The following is a 27,173-nucleotide window of genomic DNA, read 5'->3' as shown; positions in this document are numbered from 1 at the left end:
TGAGGTGACCAATCTGAGGGGAGAGGTAATGGCTTCACCTGGTGGTGACCTGATGACAGTAAGGGGCAAGGTACCTTAGCTTGATAAGGAGACTATGAAAGAGACTACATGGTGAGATGTGCTAGAAGAACTCAAACAAAGCAGAACAAAAAAACTGCCAAAATTTGTCACTCAAGTTTATTGCTATTTGAAAAAACAAATATTAGCAAAGGATGTCAACTTCAACATCATTAGCTTCATCTTTATTCCTTGAGCTTAGTGAAATTACCTGCAAAGTGAAAAAAAATAAAAATAAAAAAGTGTCCCTTGGTAACTACTAGAAACAAAATTAATTTAACAAATTTGACTAGGCAAGATGTTACATGGCAGCGTCCATAGTCATAAATGTATTACAAATGTTTTAAACAGCTTGGTTATTCCTCAGAATAATTATTTCAACATGTAAAAATGAAAAAACATATACTTTTTCAATGACGTAGTTTAAAATTCTTGGGTTTACCTTAAGGGATTCTCTAAAAATGAATTATAACTGTCTTCCAAAGACATGTAATCTCACCTCCTCATTCTGAAAGAGACCACTTTTCTGTTCTTTTAACATTTGTCTGTGAACTCGTTTCAACAAGCCTTTATGTTTGGAGGATTTTCTTGAAATTCTTTTCATACTAAGAGTTCCCGTAGGTTTTCTCTGAAAGAAACACACCTTATGGTGAGCTCATGTAATTTATAAAAAACTGAAACAAAAGATATGCCATTTTCACCTCACTAATGCACTTTTAATTCTTAACTTAGCTGTTGAGTAAAGAAAGATATTAAAACACTCTCTGAAATTCATTTAACTGAAACTTTGACCTTCCTATTTCATTACCAAGGTTTTAACGTCTCAACTACAGAGAACTTGTTGCAAAACAAGATCATCAACTACAGAAGGTTCATTTTAGAACAGCATTCTGCAAACTGCAGCTGTGACCACCAGTTTTCCTCTCTTAATTTCACCTTTTTCAACACCATTAAAATTTTTACCTTTGAATGCTTCCTATGGGTGAAATTTGAATTCTGTCTGCATGTTTCTGACGTTGATTCTGGTAAAAAAAAAAAAAAAATGGCAGCCAAAGTTATTTCTCAACATGATGTTAAAAAAATTTTAAAAATGCTATCTACCAATCTTGTCTCATTCGATTCATCAAGAATTTCTTATGTTCTATCCCCTCTGACCATCAGTAACATGTGGCAATGACTTTTGTGACCAAGTCACAATTGGTTTAAAATTAGTTTTCAATCTGATAAACTGGCTACATGATGCAAGTTTCAGCAATCCTGCCTTACTTTCAACACTCAATTGATGATTGCTCCAGGTGGAGGCCAAAACAAGTTGTCAATAAAACAAACCAAATAATAAAATAAATAAATAAATAAATGAGAGCTTAAATATTACCTGAGCACAGAGGACAAGAATCTCTAGAGAGATGGTCCTTAATGTATCTGTGTATTCTTTCAAATTTAGCTTCATTGAACGACTCAATATCTGAAAAAGGTTCAGCAACACATTCAACAAATTTGTTTTCTAAAACAAGTCAAAAATGAATTCATGAAATCCTTAGTTTCCTTGACAATAGTTATTTAATCTTTCATTTGTTACCTGTCCACATATTTTAAAACTATACTTGCAACAAGAGTAGTTTCATGATAAATAATAAATGTTACACCAAGATACTTCAGGGAAATTTCATTTTCAGTCAAATGCCATAGTTACCTATTTCAAATTCTGTGTCTGTTGGAAGGACAGTTGCCTCCGGATTTATTATCTTAATGATGTCCATTTGTTCTCTTAGTCCCATGGTCATTGAAGCAACTCTTGTCAGCAATTCAACTGCCTCAACTTGATTATCTGATGACATTTTGTTCCTAAAATAAATTGAACATGTGAGCTTTCGGTTTTCTGTATTCTCTTTATCCTGAACATTTTTTTTCTTTTTCTCAAAACCAACTATTGGGGAAAGGAAATTTTCTACAACTCAGTCAAGATGAGTATCATTGGTGATTTGTTTAACAGTAAGTAAGTGAAGTGTCCACGAATTCATACAGGGGCAGCGTCACTATCTGCCATACAATTCTTGTGGTCTTAATTTGGAGAATTTGGCACTGGATCAACTTATGATCCCCAATTCTCATCACTTGTCTTCTTGATAATGCACTTATATTGTTAGGAGAAATACCATCTTGGTCAAGCATAGCAGTTAAAGGGTTAGGCAGAAACAAGAATTTTCCCCGGTAAGCACAGGAATCTCCAGACTTAATAACATCTTATCTCCCCTCCCACTAATCCTTTCACTCCCAGGAAGGACCAAAGAATAATTTCTCCTTACAATACCAATACAATAGCAAGCAGTGAGGTCATGAGAATAAAGAAAAATATCAACCAAGAGATGATACTTGATTTAACACCAATTAAACATCATCAAATCACCAATTAAACACCAGAGCTAACAAAATAAGAAAAGTGTGGCAAAACAAAGCAGAATTACTTTTGAGTTTGTTGCAGTGGAAGGGTTAATTTTTTTTATTAGAGAAATCTTACAGAAAGGAATATACTATCAGTAGCACTTATTAAATGCAACGACTACTCAATGTGATTCCAATGTGAGAGTGAAACATACATTAAGAGTAGGTGAGTGCCTAAGAAAAACTTCCAATTAAAAAAAAAATATGGCTCTAAAACAAGCACAATAAAGGATTTCCTATTCCTTTGAATACACAGTTGGAAACAAAATTTCATAATAGAAGACAATTCTAACCCAAAATGCCAATTGAAATGAATATCACCCTAAACTGTTTGTTTAGTTTAGAACAAGGATTACCCAGCAAAAAGTATGGACTTGAATAACAGTTCTGATGTTTGTCATGTTGGACAAAGCTCATAGCAAGCATGCTTATAGAACCAAAGCATGCTTGGGATTTAACATCCATTGTTTTACCTCCAGGTCTGTTGTGGAACTGTGCACTGTTGAACACAGCCACTGGAACAAAGGAGGATGCCTCTGAGTTTAGAATCCAAATCCTCCATCAAAAAAAATGACATAATCAACCAAAGGCTTTGTCTCATTATTACAATTATGGGCTTTCCCAGTGGAATATTCGGATAATTCCATTTCCTTTATTCAGGCCAACTCATTTATTTTTATGGTAAAATGGAAAATTCAAGATGAAATGTAATGTAATTGTGATATTAAGACAGGCTGGCCCAGTTATAAACAATGACAGGGCTAGGCCACAACATCAGGGGCTACATTCCCTACTCTTGGTGAGAAGTGCCTGAGTTCTTTAACATCCCCTGCTAACAAATACAGAGTAGAGACAGGAGACAGGGCTTATGGCTTATCATCCTTATCCATTGCCCATGTTGAAGCAAAGGCAGCACACTCCCCTCTAATATTTTAAAACCTTGAGTGTTGGTCTGGTCTAGGGCTTGAACCCTCCATCTCCCCCAGTGCTCTGCAGCATGAGCTTACCAAATGCGATTAAACAGTTTACACAGTCTGCCAGGCAATTCATACTGCATCTGTCTCTCTTTCTTTTTTTTAATGACCAATTGAGAACAGGACTTAATTTTAAATACATCTGATTGTTGATTCTCCCTTCCACATTTTCTTATAAAGTTCTACCTAATAAGTTTGAGTATTCTCATTAACTGTTTGCTGGATAATGTATGGATATGATAAGGAGAAGTTGCATGTTTATCACAAATAGGAGTGAAAGGGTTATTGCTATTCCCAGACTCACTTACCAACTCAAACCAAACTCCATGGAATCCTTTATATTTTGGCATGGACACAAGGATTTACTTGAAGTTGAACTCGAATTCTTTTCTGCTTCCTTTTTGCTTATCTGTAATAAATCATCCACTAACGTAGAGCTTTTACTCCTTTCAGTTTTCTGTTGATTCCTTTTTCTGCTGCAATGTCTACTCCAGCTGTGGGAGCTGCTTTCTAGAGCTTTTAATTCTGGGAAAGAAAACAAAGAGTAATGGTTAAAATCAAGGAATTACTTTATTTATAAAATAGCTGTTATAGTAAATTTGTTTAAACAAATTAATTTGCATGAGCATGCTTCAAATTCATGCTTTTGACATCAGTAAACAAATGCCTGGAGAAAACATTTCCTCTGTGATTCATCATGAAATTCCTGTTTGAATACATTCTGATTAAAACTATGATTTTTGTTATTTAACTTTGGGAATATGTTCATCTGTTTTTATTTCATTGGAGCTTGTTTTAGTTAAAAGACAATTTATTTTTGATTTATAGCAAACCTTAAAAAAAATGGAAACCTCTCCAATCTCTGATCTCAAATGAACACTATTGAAGAAATGTAAAATGGTTTCTGTGTTTACATAGCCTGATGTAAATACGCAGGAGGTTGGGAGAACACGAGATAAGTGTAGGAAACCACGATGTGAAGCGGAGAGGTTTCCAGCTTATCAAGTGTTCTCCCAACCTCCCAAGTGTTTACGTCAGGCTATGTAAACACTGAAACCAGTTACATTACTTTTATAAAATAACTAATGAAAGAGGAACGAAAACTGTGTTTACATACGCTCATTTAAATTATTGCAGATAGTCAATTGCAATAAACTAAAAAGTGGAGAGTTGAACACTAACCTTTACATTTCCTCTCTAATTCACTGATATCTAAATATGAACCCTACAAGGAAAATACATTTAAACAAATTGGATAATGGTTATTTTAGTAGATAAACAAATCCCAAAAAAGGTAACAGCCTTTAAAAGAACAACGACCAAAAAACACATGTTTATTTTAGATAAGCAACTGGAGTAAAGGAGAAGGATTGAGGATATCTCGTGAAAAGTAGTTCTCCAGTGTTAACCCTTCAACTCCCATGAGTGACCAAGACAGAATTTTTCCTTACAATATCAATACAATATCAACCAGATGAATGATGAGAATAAAGAAAAACATCACTTTGGGGGATAATTAGTTGATCCAATATTAAATGCTCTGAACTAACATTATAAGAATTTTATGGTTGACAGTAAGGAGAATGACAATTTTTTTTTTATCTGGGATTTAAAGGGTTAATGGCATGAAGCATGAAGCATTTATTGAAAAAATCTCTTTCCTTCTGATACAGTGCTTGTACATGTGAGTAACAAGCAAAAAGGCAACTTTAGTGCAACATTCTGGGACATGATGGGAGTTCACATGGGTTACACCATAGTACCCTTGATCAGTTTTTCTCTTCATAGATAAAAAAAAGAAAGTCAATAGTGACTAGACCAGGCCAATTCATTATCTGGCTACAACATCATTCATGAATCAAAACTCAAAATATCCCTATCATCCTCACCGAAAAAGAAGCCATCTTTGCACCTTCTGACTCTATGTCAATAATTTCATTATCTGAGTTATATTCGGAGGAATCCACAGAAGACGCAGCTGAAGTTGACTTGCTGTACCAGCAATTCATTAATTCATCCTCCCTGTCAAATCCTTGGCCACTAACAAAAAAAAATTGTGCCTTAATAACCTTTAGTTAAGCCTCTATCTGACTGTTTGGTCTATATTATGTATGTGCTAAACATGGTACAGGCCAAAATATTAGTTGATCAAACAAAAAGTTTTCTGAAACAGATTGCTATAAGCACCTAACATTAATTTTTTCATTCCTCACCACAAAAACCATCATATTATCAAAAGTTCACAATCTGGCTCATCTATCAGGCTTATTTTTTTAACAACCCCGGACTTCTGGACAAGGTTAAAATAAAAGCTATGGAAATAATCAAAATGATTAATCTTGTTTGTGTGGAACATCTAAAAATGAAAAAAAAAAAACCCAGTCATGAGTTGCTTACCATTCAACCTCAGCAGCAACATCATATTCCAAAAAGGATGGTGAAAAGTCATCAAATAGAGAGTCCCTGCTGAAAGGAGGGGGGCTGCCCCACAATCTGTGAGAGGAAACAAAAAATGCTTTTGAAGCAAATTTCAGTCAAGTATCGAAAGTAATCCAGGACTGACTTGTTTTGTTTTACTTAGCTATGACTGGTCTAAAAAAACTTGCATTTCTCTCACAACCAATCAAATGGGAAGTTTAACCAATAATACCTTGGTATCTTGCCCTTTTCCACCCTTTGGGTGCCTATTTTTACCTTGAGATCTCATTGGCTACTGATTATGTTAATCTCCAATCTAATTGGCTGTTTAAATTATTTTGCTTTTGGAGTATTGGCACCCTTATCAAACTTCTCTATTACAATGAACAGACCTCATCAAAAGCAAAGGAACAATTGGATGAAGGAAGAAAACAGGAAAAAACCTCTGAGTCAGTGTTTCACAGATCAAAATCTTTTCTTATCAATACAGATCCCATGAAAAGAATAGAACACATAATCATCATTTGCTCTCGTTTAAGACAAAAGTGAAAAGAAAAGAAGCGAAACATAGCGGGTTGTACAAGGCACTGACTTGTATCGATTCTTGAAGTTATTTTATACTTCAGCTCTTTACTAACTCAATACGTACATATACTTCTAAAGGCATTAAAAAGTGAATAGACGAAAACCAATCCAAAACAAAAAACAAAAAGCGTTGAGGCATTCTTGGACAAAAATGTATTCGCCTTCTTTGAAGTGCCTTTCAAAAACTGAAAGGAATGATCGACTGTATTTAAGCCAAATAATGACTGTAATCGAACCATACAGTACTCAGATAAATTATTTACAAGGATACTTTAGTCTCAGTTTAAATCATATAGGCCGTTTACTTTTTAATAATCGAAAAGGCAATAAATGCTAACATCGTTCAAAGAGCTAGCAGAGGCATTCAATCGATCACGATCACAAACACTCACGATCAATGAAATTCACGTCAAAAAATACGAAAGTAAATTGCAAAAATATTTCACAACGCAGTACACATCTTTTCTCGAAAAAATGTTCGCTACGTCTATGAAAAAAACGAAGAATTACAATTCGTCTTTAATACTGAACAAACAATCTTCATCAGCTCAATACGATAAACGAACAAATAGAGAACTTCCGTGGTAAAAAATTCTTATAACACGTAATCGCTTCGCGACCACACGAACTATCGCGTCCCTGGTGACTTTAGAACAACGCTTACCTCATTTCACTAGGCTCTTCTGGAATCGCTAGCATTCTAAATGCACATCTCGAAACGTTCACTTAAAATTTTGGACTAATTTTCTTTAGATTAAAGGCAAAACGTCTGAAAGAATCCATCAAAAGACTAAAATCTTTTCAGGAACAATGCATTCCTGCGAATAGCACCAAGGTTTCCTCTGCCGATTAGAGCCCACGTGGCTTTAACCAATCACAATGTAGCATTTCCGCCATGTGGGAGCAAAACTTGCGCAATTCTGGCTGCCATATTTGGCATTGGCAGAACTCAGGGAGAATGAGTACTAGTCAAGTCATATGACCAACCCACTTGGATCGCGTGACTTCTAATTTTAACTTTCTCAGCTATTCCACCTGTTTATCTTTCACAATTCTACCTTTTCCCTTCAGGTGTACTTCACCTAATCAACAAAAATATACACAAACTGTTTTTTTTCCCTTCAGAAAATCATAGAGACTGTTGGAGGTGGCGTATTTCGTCAGCTAGAGAAATTTGGCTAACTTGGTTTGCGTGACATGCGCTATATCGTACCAATCCCTTTTCGTTCTGAGCACTTGGCCCGCCGTTCCCTGTATAACGTAAGGGATAAGCCAAGGAGATACGAAATACTTCAAAGGAAACATTTCAATTCTTTCTACCTCTTTTGCATGGAGTGAGCTGATGATAATTTCCCATTGGAGTTAACTCTCAATTTGATCAAGGTTACATTGGTAAAAATACTAACACATTTGCAAAACAGAATGAACCAATCATATAACAACAGGCAACAAAACAATAACTACATCTTAATTTAGCAATAGGTTTCTCATATAGCTGTTCAATGGAATTCCATTAATAACATTCCCTTATCTTGCTGCAGAAGGACTGCACTGCCAGATATAATTGGACCATAGAATAAACACTTATTGAACAAGGTTTTAGCGTTATCCTGAATACTCAAGGTCAAGGTAGGGGTTATCAGCCAATGCTGAAAGCTTGAGGCTGATAACCCCCACAGAGACCTTGATTATTCTGGATATCACAAAAACCAAATCTAATAATTGTTTACAACACATTGAACAAAAAAAATGGTCATGACAGTAAGTGGAATTAATAATTTATTTCTAAATGAGTAAATATATATATATATATATATATATATATATATATATAACTAACTGCAGACAGTACTGTTTCGGCCTTCTGGGCCTCATCAGTGCAATGCTGATGCTAGGATGGAGGTAAGGCTATATAGCCACCCCAAGTGATCTCACACGTGTGGTATCATCTAAGCCATGCCAGAGTGCTCAAACTAGATAAACTAGTGAGCATGCATATATATATATAAATCAGCAAACAACACACAGCATGTGAATTTGACATAATTACCCTTAGAAATCATGCACCACAGTCATACATGACATGATTACTCATGGCCTTGAGCGTCCTTGGCATGATTATTCTATAATCTGCAGCTAGATGACATTCCCAGCCCTGATTTTCAAAATTCATGGTACACTTTCCACCAATCAGAAAAGAGATAGTGAGTTTAATGTATAATAATATGTCTATATACACAACAGACAATTATGGAAACTACACAATCCACAAAAAATTGCATTCCTATAAATACAAAATTGTTTATACAAGACTTTGCAATCACTATTGATAATCCAAGAAAACAAAATGATAAAAAGATTTAAATTATAAATGAAAAAAAAACCATACTATTGTTATCTTCTCTAAGATATCTCCTGGACCAAATTAAGTTTCAAATCAACATTATCTCTAAAAAACTGAATAAAAGATAATAATCAAGATTTAAAGGTTATCCATCATCCAATTTTAAAAATCCTATCCTCTTTGACCGGAAGTATTAACTTACTATCTTTCCACAAAGTAACTGCCACTTCCTAGAAATCACAAAATAATAATCAAACCCGCTTAATTTAGAAATATTCTGTTTGGAAAAGATTGCAAAAGCTTTGTGTTTTTTATCTAGACATAGAACAGCCTAAGCATGTAAGTGGGAATTTCTTTTTAAACAAAATTGCTTGTTACAAAGTTAAGATTTCTCATTACTCCTGTTGCATATTGGAAGCTCAATCATAATTTGGGATATTCCAAGTTAATTTTTTATATTTGAACAAAAATCAAGAAAACCGGTTCAAGCAGAAAAAGAAAAAATGCTATTATGTTTCCTCATTGGATTTTAGCTGTTGTAGCCCCAGCTTTTCTTCCAGTAAAATGTATTGTATTTGGTAAATCTTGCTTTTTGAAACCTGGCCAAAAAGACCCTGACACTTGAACTCCTTCTTCATCTCTTGAAATAAAAGTTTGTAGTACACCAGTGTACCATTCATGCTTTGATTCACTTCTTGTCTCAAAACAAATGTTTGTGTCCTCCATTGTGCCATTTGTTTTGAATCCCACAATATCCCCTAAACAACATGAAGATGGAAAACAAATACTGCCATCGACACTGGACCCTGAGCTGAAAAAAATTATATCTAATGACCCTTCTTCACCTTTTCTACGAGTAGGTGTTACAATACTCAGAGTCCACGACCCTTCTAAATCCATATTTGAAGCTCTCTTGTCATCATCTCCTCCTTCTTTGTCATCATCATCATCTGTGCATTCTGTATGACCTGAGTCATTATCATCTTTTTCTGTAGAAAGGAGCTTTGCAAGCTCTGGATAGGCTGTCTGGAATTTTGATCTTGGTAACAAGGAAACTAGCTTTACCTTCTTAAAAAGTTCCAAAAATGAAGAATCAGTTTGCGCCATAAGTGTTACAATCTGCTCCAGCTGCTCCTTATTACATTTCTTTATAACAACACAAAGCTCCTCAAGTCCACCATAGGACTCGTCATCACCATTATCATTACCGTCATCACTATCCTTGCTCAGTGCTCTCTTTCTCTTCTTTCCCTCTGTGTGTTTAATCTCAATAGATTCCTTTCCATTGTTGAAAATTGCACAATGATTCGGCTTTCGACGAGCCCTTCTGTCAAGCTTGGCTAGGAATTCTTTCTTCCCGTACTTCTCTATTGCCGCTTTCTCTAAATCTTTAGGATTCCATAGTTTCACGGGTCTTCCTCTCACAGGATGTTCCATTTGACGGTGTTGGTAGTTCAGCATGTCCAGATCATCACTATTCAGGAAGAACTCTCTCTTAGCGTCAGTACTGCTTAACCAAGCGCTAATCTTCTCCCTTTGATCCTGCTCTGACATTTTTATATTCTACAAAAGAAATAATGAATTTCAATTAACAAATTTGAGTAGTTCAACGATGTACCTGCTGATGACTTTTTCCAATGGAGGACTCCAAGAGTCATCATTAAGCAGAAAATGAAGATGATTTGCTCAGGTATAAGGGGAGGATTTTAGACAAACCGTAATTTAAGGAAAATATAAGACAGCAAGATGATTTCTTCAAAGAAAAACTCAACTCAAACCAGTAAAGTGGAAAAAAGCGCGAAAACAATTGTTACTTACCGTTAACATTCAACCGACTCTCGAGCAAATGTTCTACTTCCACTGGCGGGGGTACCCAAAGGACCTCCCCGTCCCCTAAGGGATTCTCTTAGATCTCGTATTAAAGTAAAATTTTTCTTCGGGTCAACTGAAAAAATATAATATGAGCTGAGAACTAATGAAATATTTTGCAAAGTTTAATGAAATTAAGTTGAAGTGTAAAATCATTTACCAGCTGCAATTAATATTTTAGTGTGAAAGACCTCAGTATCCCTAGGTAAGGACCCGTTTGAGGATTACCAAAAGGAGGCCATTATTGATATTTCCTGTGAGTTCTGCTCCAGTCCACTGGAAGAGCAGCAGTGAGAAGTGTCATGTCTTCCAACTGAAGTTTCTCCCAGTAACTTTGTGTTTATTTGGTTTTGGACTGCTACGGAGTCACTTTCTTTCCGTTCAACACGATGACTACCTCGTTGCCAGCTTCCTTCAAGATTTTACGCAATAAGATGTATTCTCGACCAAACGATTTTTGAATACTTCATTCGAATAGACAGTGAAGTGTATTCTGAGTGTAAAATTTTTGATGAGCAGTTATCAGCAACCGAGGTTTACAAGCTTGACCGATTGGAGTTGATCAGCGATTATTTTCTCAGAGTGATGAGACGCGGAACAAAAACCAGAGCTGACTCTGATTCCCCAGATCTAACGAACATGAATCATACCAACGAGAGCGGTGATTCTGTGAATACCGGGATGTTAGATGAGGGAGCAACAAGTATATCGTCAGGAACATCGCATTCGAAAAGTGGCAAACACGATGACTCCAAGAAAGAAAGAGTGGTCAAAGTTGCTCTTCCTGGAGCGAAGAAAGCTCAGTCAGCAGCGAAGAAGAAAAAATCGACACCAGATTTGGTAAGATGTGGACAAAAACATTTTGTTATGCTCGCCAAGTTTTGCATTCTTCTGAGAGAACGGGAATGTATATAATTTTTGTTAGTGAGCTTGTATTGGTCATTAGCTATATTTACTTGTAACTTTTTTTCTCACTCTTTCGGAAGGATGTGCACAAGGCAATTATGAAATGCCGCGAAGAAGGATCCACGCACCTAGATCTTAGCAAAGCAGCGGTAAGAATTTTTTAATCTAATATTCGTAATAATTAAACTGGAACTAAATTTTGGAGGTGGGCTGCATATTGTTCGATTATCCAGATCAACAGTTTTGTCCGAGTCAAAAATTTTTCTCAAGTGTATCGCATAAGAACAACTTAATCGGCCGCGATGTACCCTTAGTGGGCTTGTAACCAAACTTCCAAGAAACCAAGCTAGCAGATATCAAGTGAGCTGCTAGATTTCCGGGATAAAAATCTACACTTTTGCCTCTGGGGTATTTGATTGCAGCTGGTCAAATTTCGTTGTCGATAATTTTTTTTTCTTCTCACGAATTAAACTTTTGAGGACAATCAGCTAGCAGGGAATATGTGCTAGGGCGTGATTATAAAAGATGACCATAACATGGTTGTGTTTTTGACTTCTGTTGAATATTCGACACAGTGGAGAACTGGTAACACCTGTCTTCGGGAGCTAAACTACTATCTTATTGATTTTAGCTGAACTTTAGCCACTGTGACATATCTATCAGGAAAGAAAGCTTTGTTAAGCTAAGCAGAATTTTGTTTGACATTTAAGCATATAAATAAGAGATTGGAAGCTTTCCTGAAAATTGAATATTCACTGTGTAGCTCTTGATCACAAAAGAACACAGTCTCACCTTGCATGACAATTTCACTGGAGTTTTTAATTTACAATTGTGTAATGAAGTGATTTTAATCATAAAGTCAACTAAAGCATTGGCAACAATAAATTTAAAAGCCATATTTCAAGGATATCCATTGACAATTTCAAATTATCCTAAGTGAATCAAAGATTTTTCATTTTTAATTTTTTTGTAATATTATTGGTCTGTGTTGATGTGCTCAGGGCTGTGCATGAAAACATCATATTGTTTTGAAAATATTCTATGATTCAATTATGAGATGTGTTTCAATCTGGTTATCAAAGCACCAAAATAATGTTCAATACACATTTGTTTCAATAATTAACATAAATTTTTATAATTTAATTTAAAGTTAGCCTTGACATTTACATCTGAGTGTGAATTTTTGTCTCTATAAGAAAAACCTATTAATTAAGATTTAATCATTCAGAGCATTCCTACATTGAATTCAAACTACAGATGAACAAACAGTCTTTAAAAAACTTAATTAATCACCAAGAAGGATTATTTCAGAAATCATAATCTCACGAACATATAGAGAAATTGACTTCTCGTTTTATTATTTTCAAAAGAAAATATTCTTTGTCATCAGTGGGGAACCCTCCTCCCACTGGGAAAAACAGTATTTATCACTGTAAGCTCTTTTTTAACTCTTTCATTCCTGATAGCAATTCTCCTGTCCACTAGACAATTCTTATGATATTAATTTGGGGAATTTTGGTGTTGGATCAACTGATAATCCTCAATGTGATATTTTTAATTTTCCTGGTCACTTGTTTGCTTGATATTATTTTGATATTGTAATGAGAAATTCTGTCTTGATCACTCACAGGATTTAAAGGGTTAAAATGATTTGAGTTATTTTATAATAATGGCATGAACTTCTAAGGGAAAAAAAATTGCTATCACAAGACACAAAAAAGGTTATGGCAGAAAGATATCAAAGCCAGTTTTTCAAACATGAAGTGTAAAATTTGCTCCCAAAACTATTCAGTTTGTAAATTTTCCTAGCAATTCAAGTACAATATGATTCAGAGAGATAACAAGAATCACAGAAATGACCAATAAATCCCAGAAGTGATTAACATGTAATTTCTCCCCTTATGATATCCATACATTATCTAGCAAACAAGTAATGAGAATACTCAAACTTATCAGGAATGAGTTGTTATCTTGATCTAACACCAAATTCTCGCAACCTATTTACAAGGAAATGTGTAGCAACTAGAAGGGAGAATTAACAATCAGATCTTGGGAGTTAAAGGGTTAAGGTTACATTTTCTTGATGTAACATTAGCCCTCATAAGAGAGTCAATCCTCATTGAGAGAATTAGCCATGATATCTTGGTACATGTTGTAGAAGGCACTTTTTTTTTTACATTGGACAAGCTAGATGTTGCTGATTTAGTACCGAATGGAAATAACCCTAAGCTTCCATCTCTATGAATAGAGCCACCATGGGGCCATTTAATTCAGCCATGAGAGACAAGTTACAAAAATATGGTTTAACTGATCCTTGAATTTAATTTTGAGGCAGAAAAAAGTGGCCCTCCAAGCAAGATTGTAAAACTGTTGGGGAGACTTCTCTGTTTGGATGAGTCTTTCCTTTCCTTGAAAAGTTTGCAAAAAAAATTTGTAATGCTATGCAAAAATGATTTTGTTTTTGTTTTCAGGTTACAGCCATTCCTAAGGAGCTCAAAGAGGTATGAGTGTTTATCTGAGTGATTGATTGACTAATTACAGCTGACTGTATGTCTGACCGACATACCAACGAATCAGCTGCTAGACCAGAGGACTTACCTGACTGTTGGATGGACTGACTGATTTACTTGCCAACTAATTTATTAATGAACCTAAAAGCTGACTGTCTCCTAACTAACTGACTCACTCAATGATGGACAGACTGACTAGCTAGTCCACTAACTGACCAGACGACAGAATGACCAACTGACTGACTTACTGACTTACTGACTAACTGAGCAACTGACTCACAAACTAATTGACTTACTGACTGACCTACTGAACAACTGATTAACTAACTAACTGACTGACTGACTAACTGACTGACTGACTGACTGACTGACTGACTGACTGACTAACTGACTGACTGACTTACTTACTAAGGTCTAACTTTCTCTCATAAATTTTTTTTGATCTTTGTTTTCTTTTCAGCTGACCCAATTGAAGGAACTCTACTTGTATGGAAACAAAATTGCAACTCTTCCACCTGAGGTTGGGATGTTGAAAAATTTAGAGAAACTGGCACTGAATGAAAACAACTTGACTGACTTACCAGGTAATTAAATTTAATTCTAGCTTAATAATTTTTAAAGTTTGATGCAACTTTGTTTTGCAAGTTTAGATTAATCATAATTGTGTTACCATTGAACTGTTGAGTGAAAACAGTGACTTAGATACTGAGTGTGGAAAGGGAGTAGAATTTTATGTGATGATACATGATGTACATGTAGATTATGTAATTTGACTTTCAATTGATTGTTATAAACTTACACTGAAGCCAAAGTAATAACTGTAGTCATTCAGAACAGAGAAAAATATGGGAAGGAGCTGATGAAAACTCAAAGTATAAACTAGCACACTGTATGAAGCATAAAACAATACAATGGACTAAGTAGCATCTTATTTGTTGGGAGAGTTTTCTGTACTTATCTAAAAGCTTTGTGAATCGGAGACAATTTGGTTGAATTCAGGTGATCATTTTAGAATTGCTTTTATGGAATCATATACTTCTCCTGTTTCCTTTGAAAGGCTTTATTTCTTCTCCTACTGTTCTTTTTAAATGGTGTAAATCGTAGCATCATGGATTTTCTTGATAAGTGAATTGATGTCAAACATGGGTTTTTTTTAACAGATACTGTGGTAAAGCTTAAGAATTTAAAACTTCTGGACTTGAGACATAACAAGATGAAAGAGGTACCATTTTTCTGTCTTAACATGCAAAAATGTAGGTGTGTGAAATTGACTTATTATAGCTCAAGTACAAATCAAGAGATACAATAAATAGCCATGACATAAAGCTGGATTTTGTGGCCAGGAATCCAGCACATTAATGTTGTGGCTGCTGCTTCTACCAGGTGACATCAGAATCAAACTATTTTAACTTGTATTACAAACAAGCTTACCATGGGAACAATTGGTCTCTTACACATATACTGTACTTGATTTATATCTAAAACCTACTGACTTTTTATTGATATTATTTATTCCTTCAGATTCCACCAGTGGTATATCAGCTTGTATCGTTAACAACTCTATTCCTTAGATTTAATAGACTTGTCATAGTTGAAGCTGGAATTGGAAATTTAAGAGTAAGTCAGGATGATTTTTTTTCCACATTTTGTATCACAAATTTGCCACCACCTTGTTAATTAATTTTGGTACGCATGTTTCAGTTGAGATTATTGCATAATTGAGCATTGGTAATTAGGCACAACCCAGTTTCCTTTGTTAATTGCCATAGATTCAAAATTGAACCCCACCCAGGAAAAGACAAACAAAGGGAAAGAATAATCTTTGTGGTGTTGAATGTAGAGAGAGCTGAAAATTATATATTTATGGTAGTGTACAAGAGAATACTTATTAATAGGAATTTTATGCCCTAGCAAAGCCCAGGTATTCTTGGAGACCAACTTTTGATTTTAGACAACTTGCATAACCCGTATAAAAGCTTTTCAGACCTTGGCACCCAGTTTCATGGGATTGATAACACAGCTGTAGAATGCACTAAGCATTTACTGTATCACATATTCTTTGTCTTGTGATGTCATATTCATGTGCAGTTTAATGATCAATGTGGTGAAACTTGTGAGCTATGAAAATATCTCATTTAAATTTATGTGTAATATGTAATTCTAGATGCCTCTCACTGTCTCTTTTTTCCATGAACAGCTCCTTGAGAGATTGAGTCTCAGAGAGAACAAGATTAAAGAGTTACCCGCTGTCATAGGTAATTTTAAGTGATAAGTGAGACTAGCTACACTTTGCCTTACTAAACGAAAAGTCAGCTGAGTTTGGTGGATTATAAACTGTACTGTTCAGAAGGCATGCATTTCAATTCACAATTTTTTTGGAAAGTCACTAAGGTCCAGGTTGGTGGTAATAAAAGAAAGCACAGGCAGGCTAATCAGCCTAATCATGGTATGTTTTTTTGCAGGTCAGCTTGTTCATCTTCTTACCCTTGATGTTTCTCACAACAACATCACAAGTCTTCCTAGAGGTTAGTTATTGTTAGTAGTAGTTTATGGCTCTATCATCCATCAGTCAGTCAGGCAGCCAATTGGTCAATGAGTCGGTTGGTCTGTCAGTCGGTCAGTCAGTCTGGCAATTGGTCAATGACTCAGTCAGAAGGTCATTCAGTCAGTTAATCAGTGGGTAAATCAGTCAGTCTGTCTGTCTGTTTGTTGGTCAGTCTGTTTTTCTGTCTGTCAGACAGTCATACATGTCTTTCACCAAGTTAAACAACAATCTTTGAAGGAAAGTCACTGCCAAAAATCCATTACAGCTTCCAGTTGGCTAGACACAGCTGTAGATCAGAGCCAGAGGAGTCTTGTCATTTTAACCGTTACAGAGATTTGATTTTAAATACAACATAAAGTTTGCAAAATCATAAACACTAAATTGGTTATTGGGAAGTTAACCAGCTAAAAATGGTGATTGTGCGTGACAGCATTGAAAAATGCAGGTCGAATGGTGCTGAGATGTACTGCTGATAAGCTGATAATACAGTTCCTGCAAGTTTGTTAGATAATAATCTGACCTCTTTACTAACTGTGTCTTTTGAATGTGTAGAAATTGGAAATTGTGTCCAAATGACATCACTTGATCTTCAACATAATGATATTCCGGAAATACCTGACACAATAGGCAACCTGACTGAAATGACCAGGTTGGGGCTCAGGTAGGTTTGACAACTGCATTGATTAAATAGTTCCTGTAACAACATAAAGTGGAGAGCATGCATAACAAAGTATACTTTGCTATTTGTCTTTAAAAAAATGTGAACATACAGCATGTATACTTGCAAAACTATAGAAATGTATTTTGTTACTGAGTGCTGACAAAGCCATGAAAAGCATTGTTTTTGAGCAATGTCAATAACAATATGTATGAAAAAAAAATGTTCTGTTGTTTTTGCTGGGTGCTTTTCAAGATAAAAGTGACCATGATCATTGTGAAATTGGATGCATATTGTACATGTGATGCATCGTGATATAGAGTATTACAAAAAATAACTACTGACAGTCAAGAAGAGGCAAGGTATAGTCACCTTGATGTAGAATAAATGGGGTGGAAACTGATATTTACTTCTAAAAGGAAGTCTTTTTTTTTCAACAGATACAATCAGCTCTCTGCAGTGCCTGCATCTTTAGCAAATTGCACAAAGATTGATGAATTCAATATTGAAGGCAACAATGTCTCTGAACTACCAGTAAGGACATTTAGGTTGTATTGTCAAAAAATTGTGTTTTACAAAGATTTAGAGAGAGAAATCTCTAATGAAACTGTCAGATGAAGATGAAAGAGAGACCAATCTGAAAGTCTGACAGGGATTAAGCCTGACCCTAAAGCTCTTTACTTGCATTCCTTCCTTCCTTCCTTCCTTCCTTCCTTCCTGTATTCATTCCTATAATGCCAGCTTGCTAGGAGAGCAACAAAGTAGCCCTATTCCAACAATTCTTTGGCTTTTCTCTCAGTCCAATTCAACCTTACAACATTGTTGAAACTCTTTCTCAACCATACTGTGCTTAATTTCAACTTTAGTGTCAATGGAAACTATCTTAATGGAACAGATTTTTTTGTATTTAATACTTTTAATTGAGTTGTTAAGATTGTCAACTACATTTGAGTGTGATTTTAGGGATTACTTATATTAGCAGCTAACATTTTTCTCTTGGTTTTAAGGATAATCTTCTTCATTGCTTGAAAATGTTGAACAATGTCACCTTGTCCAGGAATAACTTTGAACATTTCCCAACTGGGCCACCCAAGCAATTTGCTGCAGTTCAAGTAGGTTATAATAAGCTTTAATTTTTATAGAGTTTTTATTAATTAAAAAAAAATAAGGGAAGAGGGTTGCAACTCTTTGCAGGTGGGTATTTTTCTGGGTGTGTAATATACTCTCACTTTGTCTTCTTGACTGTCAAACCAGGTATATTTTTATTAGTTTCACTATAACTACAATTATGTTATTTTTTTGTTTACACTGACATAACTGGTAATCTATGGTTACTAAATTACCTCCTTTACTGTCAGACTTTTACCATGGAACACAACAAAGTACAGAAAATTCCATTCGGAGCCTTTTCAAAAGCAAAGTATTTGGTAAGATAATTATAATGATTAATAGATCATACTTTTTCTCATTTTGATACAATCATCCTTCAATAGGATCAACATGTTCAAGGCTTGAAATAAAGTCCTAGTTAGTTGTTGTTGATAAATAAAAACTTTCCAGTAATGCCATATTTGTATATCTGGGTATCAGCCAAATGATATTTGGAGAGAGTGGTGACATGAAATGAAGAATGGTAGACAAATTGAGGTGACAGTGTGGTGAGAATGTTCTGCCTTCTGTTCCCTGCCTTACTGCCCGCCAAGCCTTTCATTCCCCTATTGTCTCATGTATGGGCAAACACATCAGACAAATGTTTGTATTTTTACAACAATTTTTCTTTGCCTTTCCACCTTTTCAAATATCTTTTCCTTCCTTTCTCCTGTATAACTCCAACTCCTTTGCTTAAACCCCTTGTCACTCCCCACAAATAAGGATCATGTGTTGTCAGTTGGAAAAAGTATCAAAAAGACCAGTGTCAAGTGTTTTTTTTTTTTAATTTTTTTTTCTTTTTTGCTATGTGCATTGTAGAAGAAGTGTACCATAAACTGACCAATGGATGTCTCTATTTTCCATACACGACAACAAATATAGAACATGAACCCTTTAACTCCTGTGAGTGACCAAGGCAGAATTCCTCCTTACAATATCTATACAATATCACACAGATAAGTGATGAGAATAAAGAAAAACATCAAATATGGGATTACTAATTGATCCTACACCAAATTCTCCAATCTAACATAATAAGAATCATTTGGCAGACAGTAAAGAGAATTACTAATGAGATCTTGGGAGTTAAAGGGTTAATTTCATAAAATGATTTAATTTGATCAAAAAATATGTATGTAATCAAGGGAGTACTGGAATAACTGTCATTGTAAACAGAGTATTGTAAGTTACAATACAGATTTAATCTAACTAATTTAATTATCTAATGTATCTGTTATCTAGTAACTAATTTATAGTAATGTGAACTTTTAACTTAACCTATACTGAGAACTTTTCACTTCTTTACAGACAAAGCTAAACATGAAAGAGAATCAAATAGCAGCACTGCCATTGGGTAAAAACATGTGCATGTTGTTATTTTTCTTATAGCAGAATCCCTTGATTGTTAAATGTTATTGATGTCTGGATAGTGATGAATGTTCCCTTTTTTAAGTGACTCTTTCATACCTGGGATTATTCTGCAAAATTAAGACTCTTCTGACTGTCTTGCACTATTTTCCTGTTGGTTACAAGCATGCTTTGTTGTACTTGAAACCAAAACTGTGTACATGGGTGGTACCATTATTGAATTCATTAGTCTCCATGAACTTAAACTGAAGTTCCAAGGAGAGTGGACATTCATGTCACTAAATTTTGTTAGTTAAAGGTATCAACTTTAAAACTAAAATTTGGCCATGTTTAACTGTGTTATCAAGCCCAGATCTAGTAAGTGTTTTAGATGTTTTTTTTTTATCACAGACAGCCATACATATACCAGAATATCATAGACTTTTAGATTACTGATTTTTTATGACACTGTAAACAACATACTCAGCATTTAATATGGTGTAAATGGTGTAATTATTGCTTCTTGAATGTTTTGCATTTTGAGCACAGTGATATTTTATTTTCAGATTTTGGCAGCTGGATTAGTCTGGTTGAGCTTAACCTAGGAACCAACCAGCTTTCAAGGCTTCCAGGTATGTTATCTTGAGTTTATGATTATATCACTTCAACATATGGGAAAAACCATTGAACTACAGTTTTCATTTGAGTTTACAGAAGTTTGGAATTGCTCTGGGTTTACCTCACCTCACTCTGTGGTGAGCATTGCTTTAAAAAACTGGCAAACTTACAACCCTCATTTGAAATGCTCTCTATTAAATTTGACTAATTAAATTCAAGTTTATTAATTAGAGGAGTACCATGGTGTCAATAAGGGCCAGAAACTACCCAAAACCCTCAGCTAGTCTGCCATTTTCAGCTGGCTACTTTCAACTCATTTTACCATAATTGCTGACGAAAAATCCCACAGTTGTCAAAATGTCAGCAAAGGTTTAAACCATGTGGCTTTAAAAGGCCCACTTGACACCTTTCTCTTTGTGAACTGTAAATAAATTTGTAAAAATGTATGAATCCAAATCCTGTTTAGGATTAAGATAAACATTTTGTGAAAACTCTGGGTTCATTTTAATTGAGTACTTCTTAGTCTTGCATGTAATGTCATTTATCTTGTTGCAGAGGACATTCAGTGGCTTACAAACCTGGAAGTTCTGATTCTCAGTAATAACCTTCTTAGAGTAAGTATCTCATTGTTGGACTCATTTTGATGTGTAGATAAATGATTCTCACAGTGAAATACAGCAGACAAATAACATTTACTGGGAAGGAATTTTTTTGAAGTGATCAGAAGGTTTTTTTAAAACCTTCTGTAGAGGCAGATCATTTAACTTGTAACAGAGTGCTGTCAAGGATTAAACACTGTAACTAATAAATTTCTTTCTTGGGAGGAGCTCTACTCTAGCCTTGTGGGATTTGTTCTCATTTTTGACTCCCATGTCATCTTCTTTTACAGAGATTACCACGTGGCTTGGGTGAACTAAAGAAACTTAGAGCACTAGACTTAGAGGAAAATAGACTGGAGTTACTTCCAAATGAAATTGGTATTTAGAGTGATTATTCATTGCTATTGACAGGTTGATAAGAAATTTGAACTTCTGTTTTTGGAAAAAAATGAGATAACTTGTGTACAGAAGCTTTAATTTTTACTCTTTGTTTTTCCAGCTTTTCTTAGGAGTTTGGAGCGATTAGTTCTGCAGTCAAACAATCTAACAACTCTTCCAAGATCAATAGGGTTAGTGAAATCTTTGTCAAAATTATATTTAATGCTGTTATATTATAACTGAAGGTAAGTTACTTAGAAAATGTTAAGTCCATGTTTAAGTCTTTGGCGTCATCCCTACAAGTAAATGAATAAATGTTATCCAAAGGAGAAAGATGGCAATAGTTTAGAAAACTGCTTCAGGGCTTATCTAACTTACATGTTTATTGTTGCACTTTGTCAGAACAGAGAATTACTCATAAGATTTTAGGGTTAAAGTTGTGATTTAAAAATATAAAACACTGATACAAACTGACTTGTTAAGAAGGATCATATGATGATTAAACTACAGAAATGATTTGTTTGTGTTTATAAATTCCTTTTTTCTCCTGTTTAATTAAGCTAGAGATTTACTTTGAAAATTAAAATTAAAGTTTCTTTTCTTTTCCTTTTCACCAGATACCTCACCAATGTTTCATATCTAAGTGTTGGTGAAAATGACCTCACTCAACTTCCAGATGAAATAGGTATGTAACCACTCACTCAAGATTCACACAGCTTGACTTTCAATCAACTGAACGATGATGATATATCGTATTTACTCCAGTAAGGAAACTCCCCTAAATAAGTGCCTTCCCCCTTAGGCCATAATAAAAAACAAGTGCCCCTCTCAAAAAAGCACCCCCTCCCCCCCCCCTCTCCCACTCCTTCCTCTCTTTCTTAACTAGAAGGGATACAAGGAAGACCTGAATACATTGCCATTATTTTATAACCTTCAAAGTTCCAACTAAAGTGGAATCAGTACAGGAATTGAAAGTTTCTAATTAAGCATCCCCCTTCACCACACAACAACAATCAAAATAATAGATGAAAACAAAAAAAAGAAAGAAAATGACAAAGAACAACAAAAAATGGCAGGGACACCGCAACAGCATAGCCAATTACAGCAGGCCTCTTTTCCAATAAGAGCCTCCTTTTAGCTGAAATTTTAAATAAGCAACCCCTAGGATATACAACAGTATTTCAGCATTTAGACTAAGACTGTGAATTGTTGATTATTATTTTACGTTTTCTCTGTCTATTAAAATTCTTTTTAATAGGTAAAATGGAATCCCTTGAACAGCTGTATCTCAATGACAATGACAGCCTTCAGTCTCTTCCCTATGAACTTGCTTTATGCAATGCATTGCAGATTATGAGCATTGAAAACTGCCCTCTAAGCAGTTTCCCAGCTGAAGTTGTGGCTGGTGGACCATCTTTAGTCATACAGGTACAGTGTGAGCTCAGGACTTGAATCTGGCAATTTTCAATTTCTTGAATTTGATTCAGCGGAATTTGACAAAAACAGGAGAAACCCACTTCATGACCTTGTGCTTGTCATTTTTATTACCATTATTTTTTTTTTTTACAACAAAGTCACTGTAAATAGGTTATTTATTTTAATATTAGGCTTTTTAGTTATTTTACATAAAGATAGGAAAAAATGAATATTCTGAATACTCCATAGGGAAGCAAATATCAGACCTTTAGATTTAATATTATTTTTTGATTTAATACTTCATTTCTGAGTCACAGAAAACTTGTTGGCAAGCTTCAGCAAGTGGCAATAATAGTAATTGACACACCTCACCTTAGTAGGTGGTCAACAATCCTCTAACATAATAAACAGAAATCAAGTAATTAGTCTCTAATAAGTTACTTGAAAGTTAGGGACAATTTTTTTAACATTATAAAACTTTGAAATGGGGGAGATTGGGAGATAAATAAAATAAATGGGATTTAGCAGTGGACATTCCACAAGCTAGTTCTTCTTGTCCAATGTTTCCATGTCGATTTGGAATTTAGAATGTTGGTTTTTTGTGGAGGGAAGAAAACTGGAGGACCCTGGGAAAAAACCCTTGGAGCAAGGGCAAGAACAAACAACAAACACAACCCTCATGTGACTCCAGGTCTAGGAATCGAACTCAGGCTAAAATCTTGGGAGCAAGCACTCTCACCACAGTACTGCCCCTGCTCCCTTGTAAATGAAATTTAAAATTTAAAGAAGAGTAGAGCATGGCATGACTTTTCCCACTCATTGTAGACTACTCACTTGGTCCATGAGCGACAAGCATTAGACAGGGATAGAGAGGTTTGATCATTTCATTTGTGGTGTAAGGAGTCATTGACTGAAACTCACAATAATTTGCAAGTTTTGAACAATTTGTTGTGGCTAATGAAATTTTCCTTTTCTTTTCTTTTAGTATCTGAGACTCCAAGGACCATACAGGGGAATGATGGCGCAAGCAGGACTGGTACCTTCATCAGATGTCTGAGAGAATATTTCAAATGCTTTTCCACTGGTGCTGTGTTCCTGTTAGGTTTTGTTTCAGTTTTTTGCTGTTGTTTTTTTTTTTTTACTGATGTCTTTGGCTCTTAAAATTTTAAAGATATGAGTGGTAATTCTTGCTGCATATTTTTATCAAACTAAGTAAAAAGAATTGGATGTTGTGTTAAAATGTTTTTAAACTGATAGTTTTTTCAGTCTTATTTGTTTGTTGGCTAAAGATTAGAGTTTCGCTGAGTTTAGCATGTGGCTTGAATTCATGAACCATGACATTAGGGATAGTTAAGGGAGCTTTGTCACAATTGTTAAAGTGAGTTTTTGCATCACAGCGAGCTGCCATTAGATTGAATGAACTGGGAAATAATTGTCCACTCTCCCAGGCAACACCAAAGATAAAATGAAAGTGATTGAGGTTGGAAAAAATCAATTGAAAATGGATTGCAAATCAATTAACTTTCAAAGTTTAAGCTAATTAATGGCTATGAAATAAGCACAAATTTTTGTTCTGTCAACACTCCTACTTTCTCTTGCTTGGCTGAACATGTTGCTCTCAGTTTTTTTCAGTTATTCTCAGCTAACCTAGTTTAAATCAGTTAGTGGCAAGAGATGGATTCAAATGTTAGTTGAAGCTAGACATTTCAAGATTTTTTTTTATTTTTTAACTCAGCCTAGGTACAACTTCACTTATGGGAACAATGTTGATATCTGTAATGCTGGTTTTGTTTGATGCCCTTTTTTTTTTCTTTTTTTTTTTTTTTTGGAATTTTGCCACAAAATTGGGTGTGGTCATGATACATAAATTTGAGACCTTTCCATAGATTAGTGATTTTTGTACTGTTCCTTCCACGGAAGGTTCTTATAGTTTTCATCATAGATTAGGTAGATTTAAAGCGTTACTCAAGATTTACTCAATTTAAGGGGACTCTTTCATTGGGCTCCAACTCGTTTTTTAATGTTTAAAATTTTGAACACATTTATTTTAGGTCAGACTTTGGGGAAGTCAATTTTGGTAAATTTTTTGGTGGATTCTTAGCAAGCAATAGACATTTTGTGGTGGAAGGAGAGAGTTTTTTTTTACATTACACTACCTGTCACTTTAAGGGTGGGGTACCTGCTTTAGACTTACAGTAGGGGCAATTATCTTATTACATATACAGAGGTAGATTTTATCAACAATAATTTATGGTTTTCTACTAATTTAGGAAATTCTAAAATTCTATTAAATAGAAACTAGAGATAAAGAAAGGCAACCACAAGCTTTTGAATGGAAATTGGACAAGATTTGTTAAGTCACTGTAGTACATTGTGCAGTAGAACATATGACACTACAATTGTATGTAAGGTCCTAGAAACTCTGAGTTGAAATGAGAACTTTGCTAGGAAAGCACAAAACCTTGGAAAAGTTGGAAATTGTTTCCAGTACAAATTTTTTTGGATAATTTTCCTAGAAAATTTGAAGTTACTTGAATGGTATTTTATAAACATGTACTTACACCCATGCAAACCTTACAGTCCAAGAAAATATGATACTTGTCACCTTCAGTCCTAATATCAAAATTACTGCCTCCATTTTTTCTTTATGTCAATCATTCTAATTGACAATCTGATATTTGAATCAACACAAAAAATTTTCTATGAAGCTGATTTTGGTTCAACTTTCACCTGTTTATTTGGGAATTAAAAACAGTCACATTTCTGCATGGCAAAGAAAATTACTTGTTTGTAAATCAAGGTGCATGTGGGAAGAAAACTTCATGGCCAAAAGTCTCCAATCATTATTTTTTTACAACTGTCAAATTTTGTCAATTGTACAGTATCTGGTGGTAAGTTTATCACAAAATGGTTGTATAATTTTGATTTTGTCCATTTATCTTTCACAAGTGAGCTGTCTTTATTTTAAATACCACAGACTCTTGAACTCAGGATGTTCTTTCAGTGGTGATCTGTCATTACATGCAAGTTAGAAGTTAGTCATAGTTAGGCTCCATGATTGTAATGCTCTTAATTATTGATTTCCAAGAGATTCAAGATGGCTCATCAGAATGCTACTTTAGTACTTAATATGCTTTGTTTAAAAAAATTCATGATCAAAATTGTGGGCTCGCCCTTTGCTTGCCTTTGCACTCTAATAAAAACAACACAAATGGATCTTTCTGTTTCTTTAAGTACCAATAACTTGAAAGTAACCTTGATGGGTAAAATATCTTTTACTGTGATATGCCACTTAAATTAGCGAAAGCACATACATTAAGGGCAGGTACTGTTACATTCTGTTATGAGCTACCTGAAAAGGAAAGAATGCACAACTTGCCAAGAATAAAAACCTGAAAGGAATGAGGCTAGAGCACTAGGAACATACCCAAGAGAGAGAAACACTCCTTTCATGCATATTTCTTGCCAGCTTGTTTCTGGAACAAGGAGTGCCTGCTACACTCACAGGCTGTAAAGAACGTTTTTCTTTAATGTCTTAAAATATTCAAGGAAAATGCATATTTTCAGTCATTATGATTTACATGTAATGTAAGTATGGACAGCCTTACAAAATAAGCCAGCCACAGTAAATAATAGTGGAGTTAAGTTACTATAACGAAAGACATCATTAGATATATTTCAATAGTCATTTATATATGTTCATATAAAGTAGCCAAACTTTTTAATCAAATAAATAAATTTCTCTGGGAGCATTGCGAGTCACTTTCGTCAGTGAGGTCATTTGAAAATGAAATTCTTTGGGTTTCTTGCTAATGAACCAGTTCACCCCATTCACCTAAAGTTCATCATCTCAGGGGTCCACTCAGGAAACGATAAGCACATGGTAGCAACCCAGACTAACCCTATGCTTACTGGGTAGGTCTTTTAACAACCTCCCCTGATAAGTGAAGAAAACCCCATAGTAACAAGACTGGAAATTTGACTCTCCTAGAGTCTCCCCCTGACCATTGAGTTGTGTTCTAAAGTGAGATCTTTTACTGGCTCAGTGCATTTCTTCCACAGGGAGTATAAAAGGGTTCCAACCAACTGATGCCGAGACCTGAAAAAAATTATGGGAGTGAGAAGTAACTAGAAATAGAAGTTGCCATATTCCCAGTCTTCTTGACCCTTTAGATCCTAACACCAGTACACATATTCTTAATACAGGTCTCTATACATTTCCTAAGGTGCCAATAAGGAATACTCTGTTTAACCCTTTAACTCCCAAGATCTTATTTGTTAATTCTCCCCTCTAGCTGCTACACATTTCCTTGTAAATTAGTAATGAGAACATGGTGCTAGATCAAGATAGCAGCTTC

General features: G+C 34.9%; 3 protein-coding genes across 4 annotated transcripts; 1 reads left to right on the top strand and 2 right to left on the bottom strand.

Annotated features, from left to right (window-relative positions):
- Positions 1 to 163: 163 nt before the first annotated feature.
- Positions 164 to 7,359, bottom strand: LOC113666478 (uncharacterized). The gene is made up of 10 exons (XM_027182270.2): positions 7,141 to 7,359; positions 5,871 to 5,966; positions 5,363 to 5,513; positions 4,656 to 4,698; positions 3,782 to 3,998; positions 1,751 to 1,902; positions 1,433 to 1,522; positions 1,021 to 1,079; positions 557 to 685; positions 164 to 268 (listed from the first exon to the last, which is right to left on the bottom strand). The coding sequence occupies exons 1-10, from the start codon at positions 7,173 to 7,175 to the stop codon at positions 203 to 205; spliced, it is 1,038 nt and encodes a 345-aa protein (XP_027038071.2). The 5' UTR covers positions 7,176 to 7,359; the 3' UTR covers positions 164 to 202.
- Positions 7,360 to 8,666: 1,307 nt separating this feature from the next.
- Positions 8,667 to 10,767, bottom strand: LOC113666482 (uncharacterized). Of its 2 annotated transcripts, none has more exons than XM_027182274.2 (2): positions 10,639 to 10,767; positions 8,667 to 10,383 (listed from the first exon to the last, which is right to left on the bottom strand). In XM_027182274.2, the coding sequence occupies exons 1-2, from the start codon at positions 10,645 to 10,647 to the stop codon at positions 9,340 to 9,342; spliced, it is 1,053 nt and encodes a 350-aa protein (XP_027038075.2). In that variant the 5' UTR covers positions 10,648 to 10,767; the 3' UTR covers positions 8,667 to 9,339. The 2 variants fall into 2 exon arrangements, with proteins under 2 accessions (XP_027038075.2, XP_089057916.1); XM_089201790.1 differs by lacking the exon at positions 10,639 to 10,767 and adding an exon at positions 10,537 to 10,628.
- Positions 10,768 to 10,958: 191 nt separating this feature from the next.
- On the top strand, positions 10,959 to 26,567 carry LOC113666430 (leucine-rich repeat protein soc-2 homolog). The gene is made up of 20 exons (XM_027182214.2): positions 10,959 to 11,529; positions 11,676 to 11,744; positions 14,067 to 14,096; positions 14,566 to 14,689; positions 15,266 to 15,327; positions 15,627 to 15,722; positions 16,303 to 16,360; positions 16,568 to 16,630; positions 17,203 to 17,311; positions 17,749 to 17,842; positions 18,316 to 18,420; positions 18,667 to 18,735; positions 19,766 to 19,811; positions 20,371 to 20,436; positions 20,978 to 21,036; positions 21,312 to 21,399; positions 21,521 to 21,590; positions 22,017 to 22,084; positions 22,658 to 22,827; positions 23,801 to 26,567. The coding sequence occupies exons 1-20, from the start codon at positions 11,275 to 11,277 to the stop codon at positions 23,870 to 23,872; spliced, it is 1,773 nt and encodes a 590-aa protein (XP_027038015.2). The 5' UTR covers positions 10,959 to 11,274; the 3' UTR covers positions 23,873 to 26,567.
- The last annotated feature ends 606 nt before the right edge of the window (positions 26,568 to 27,173 follow it).

Source organism: Pocillopora damicornis, chromosome 3 (genome assembly GCF_964200805.1).
Source record: "Pocillopora damicornis chromosome 3, jaPocDami1.2, whole genome shotgun sequence".
Taxonomy (NCBI): Eukaryota; Metazoa; Cnidaria; class Anthozoa; order Scleractinia; family Pocilloporidae; genus Pocillopora; species Pocillopora damicornis.
This window is presented reverse-complemented; position numbering and strand designations above follow the sequence as displayed.

What these genes read in the sequence shown, in the direction of transcription:
- LOC113666478 (XM_027182270.2), bottom strand. Translation starts at nt 7,175, where the DNA reads ATGCTAGCGATTCCAGAAGAGCCTAGTGAAATGAG. An exon ending in AGACACAGAATTTGAAATAG is followed by an intron (nt 1,523 to 1,750) that starts GTAACTATGGCA and finishes AACCTTTTTCAG; the next exon opens with ATATTGAGTCGTTCAATGAA. An exon ending in GTCTCTTTCAGAATGAGGAG is followed by an intron (nt 269 to 556) that starts GTGAGATTACAT and finishes TTCACTTTGCAG; the next exon opens with GTAATTTCACTAAGCTCAAG.
- LOC113666430 (XM_027182214.2), top strand. Translation starts at nt 11,275, where the DNA reads ATGAGACGCGGAACAAAAACCAGAGCTGACTCTGATTCCCCAGATCTA. An exon ending in TTCCTAAGGAGCTCAAAGAG is followed by an intron (nt 14,097 to 14,565) that starts GTATGAGTGTTT and finishes TTTTCTTTTCAG; the next exon opens with CTGACCCAATTGAAGGAACT. An exon ending in CTGGAATTGGAAATTTAAGA is followed by an intron (nt 15,723 to 16,302) that starts GTAAGTCAGGAT and finishes TTCCATGAACAG; the next exon opens with CTCCTTGAGAGATTGAGTCT.